This window comes from Cimex lectularius, unplaced genomic scaffold (assembly GCF_000648675.2).
Source record: "Cimex lectularius strain Harlan isolate CLEC.00 unplaced genomic scaffold, Clec_2.1 scaffold326, whole genome shotgun sequence".
In the NCBI taxonomy this organism is placed as follows: domain Eukaryota; kingdom Metazoa; phylum Arthropoda; class Insecta; order Hemiptera; family Cimicidae; genus Cimex; species Cimex lectularius.
Window position 1 is genome coordinate 358,943 of NW_019392931.1, and position 2,712 is coordinate 361,654.

Genomic DNA, 2,712 nt, shown 5'->3' on the forward strand with positions numbered 1-2,712 from the left:
GGAGAGAGGGAGGAAGGGGGAGAGAGAGAGAGANAGATAGAGTGAGAGAGATAGAGTGAGAGAGAGAGTGAGAGAGAGTGAGTGAGTGACTTGTTACTTACCATTTTTTGTTCTTTATGTATTCTGCTAGTTGGGCCCTCAGAAATATAGAACTTTTCATCTCTTCATAACATGCATGTGCACTTACTTATTCACGACTACCCAATTATTATTGACTTGAGTTTAATTTACGGTTGAGTCTGTCGATAATCCTTAATAAAAGCTAAACAACAATAACCTACCATCTAATAATTATTTACTTAAATGTGTGGTGATTAGTGACCGTTAGTCGATGATTATTCAGAAACGGCGTTTCGATCTTTATTGAGATCATCTTCAGGGCCTGGGATTTATATTAACATTGTTTAAATTTAGCAAAGACATGTAGGATGTGAAAAAAAGTGAATTTATACAATGCAAAAATATATTTTTTTCATTTTTTATATTCAATGAATGTATAATTTATATGTAAATCATGCCCTGAAGATGATCTCAATAAAGATCGAAACGTTAGCACGATAAAGAAAATGTTTTTCTGAAACCTACATCACAACAGAACTTAAAGTTTACAATGGGTTAACAACGGTAAAAAAATAGACGAAATTGTCTTATGCAATGCTTACTTTTGTTTATTTCATTAAAATAAATACATAGGTTGGACATAACATAATAATAGTAGTAGGACAAAATGATTTCATGACTAGAATTAATTTTTAAAAAGGTTCATTAAATTATTAAATATTCTTAAGACACTTTTATAAAAATAAGAAATATTTTGTATAAATGGAATGTTTCTTTAGATTTCAAATACAATGTTAACTCAGTAATACATTCTGAATTAATAAAGATTCCTTAACTTCTACTCTCTAAAAGGGGACAAAATAAGAATTGTATAACAATCTCTCAGTTTACAAAAATCTATCTAATTATACTTTATTTTTGAATATTTTAAATGTTAAACGTTTTTAAGATTTTATTTTTTTAATCGAATCATTTTAAACCTTATAAACATAAAGGAAAAATTGAACTGTTTAATATAGCAGAAAAATTATAAAAAAAATACTGAACTGGTAATATAATACAAAATAAATAATAAGTTTAAAAAAATACAGAAAAATAGTTTGCAAGTTATAAACAAAAGTACAATGCTTATTATAATTTTATAAAGAAGGAACTTAAGTGCAACCCCCGACCACATTCTCTATCGAAAAAATACTTTTTCTTCAATCCGTCCGAAGCTTGGTACGGATCGTACTTATCTCACCTAAAAAGTGAAAAAATAAGGAATTAAAACGTTAGTTTTTTTTGTTATGTTTAAGTCAATAAAGTAATGAGTACTTTACCTTAATTTTTGAGGGCTTCGAAATAGCAGAAGAAATAGGCTTTCTTTGTCCTCATTCAAAACATCGTTTCTTTCTAAGCTTTGGGTTGGAACTACAGTCAACCCTCGTCGCCGGCGACCGCTGTTTAAAAAAAAAATATAATTATTTCCTAAATACATTTTTAAACGGAAAAAAGTAGAATCATCGATGCTTACAATTTGCTCACATTGTACAGTCCATGACCGACCGAAGAAGCCTTATTTCCCAAGCGGGTTTGCGTCTGTATTTCAGTCATTCTGTGATCCGAAGAAAACGGAAAACTTGCCTTGTATCTGAAAAGAAAAACCTACTTAGTATTTGTCACAATAATTTGGTAAAAAGTAGTTAGTAGTAAATAGTAGTAGTAGTTAAAATAATTAAAGCTTTGATCAAATTTAAAGAGAACGGTGACTGTTTTATTACAACCCCTATATCCCACAAATCGCATATAGTTCCATATTCCAGAACCATCTCGTTCGCGAAAAAAAAAATTATAAACCAATTCTTCCCTTTTTATTGTTAAACACGTCAAACAAAGAATATCCCTAATTTTTTGACAAATTTCCTACAGCCAGGATTAAGGAAAATTTACGAAGATTCGTAATAAAATCTACCGGATATCTAATAACACTATGATATAGTCTGCTAGAAATTTTCACTATTTTAAAAGATTTCGGTTTGCCAATTTGGAGTTTGAAGTCCAATACTATATTTCGAAGTCCTTCTAGCATTTTTTTCCTAGTTTCTGTCTAAAGGATCATGGTACATCACGTTCACGTTTCATTTCTGTTTCAAGTTTGGCTTACGCAACAGTATATCTGAGTTGCAACCCCAGTACCATTTTTCGGAATTTCTTGTTCATAAGAGCCCAAAGAGAAATAAATAAATTTGAAAGTTTTTAACCATTATTGTAAATAAAAACACTTCTAAACACCACACATTGTAAATAAATACAGTAGTTTAAAGTATAAATTTTAAATGATATATTTGGAAATATATTTGATTGCTTTAATTAATATAAAAAAAACACTTAACACAGTGTGTTTGTTTAACTGTATATAATGAAAAAATGAGAAAAAAAAATTGAATATAAAAAAAACAGTCCTGTACGTCAATAGATTAAGAAGGAACCCTGTTATCAATAGATGGTCGAATCATAATAAAAAATACATGTATATATATATATAGATAAAAAAAAGGATCACGAGTAAATAAGATTTATTACCTTATAAAATAACAATCTGAGAACACAACAACCGATAAAACGGCTATAAACACATATGAAAGTCTCAGGTACATTTTGAGAAGAGAA

At 29.1% G+C, this 2,712-nt stretch overlaps 1 protein-coding gene across 1 annotated transcript; it reads right to left on the reverse strand.

The window, feature by feature from the left end:
- Positions 1-686: 686 nt before the first annotated feature.
- Positions 687-2,712, reverse strand: LOC106669226. The gene is made up of 4 exons (XM_014398545.2): positions 2,626-2,712; positions 1,577-1,693; positions 1,383-1,502; positions 687-1,303 (listed from the first exon to the last, which is right to left on the reverse strand). The coding sequence occupies exons 1-4, from the start codon at positions 2,697-2,699 to the stop codon at positions 1,300-1,302; spliced, it is 315 nt and encodes a 104-aa protein (XP_014254031.1). The 5' UTR covers positions 2,700-2,712; the 3' UTR covers positions 687-1,299.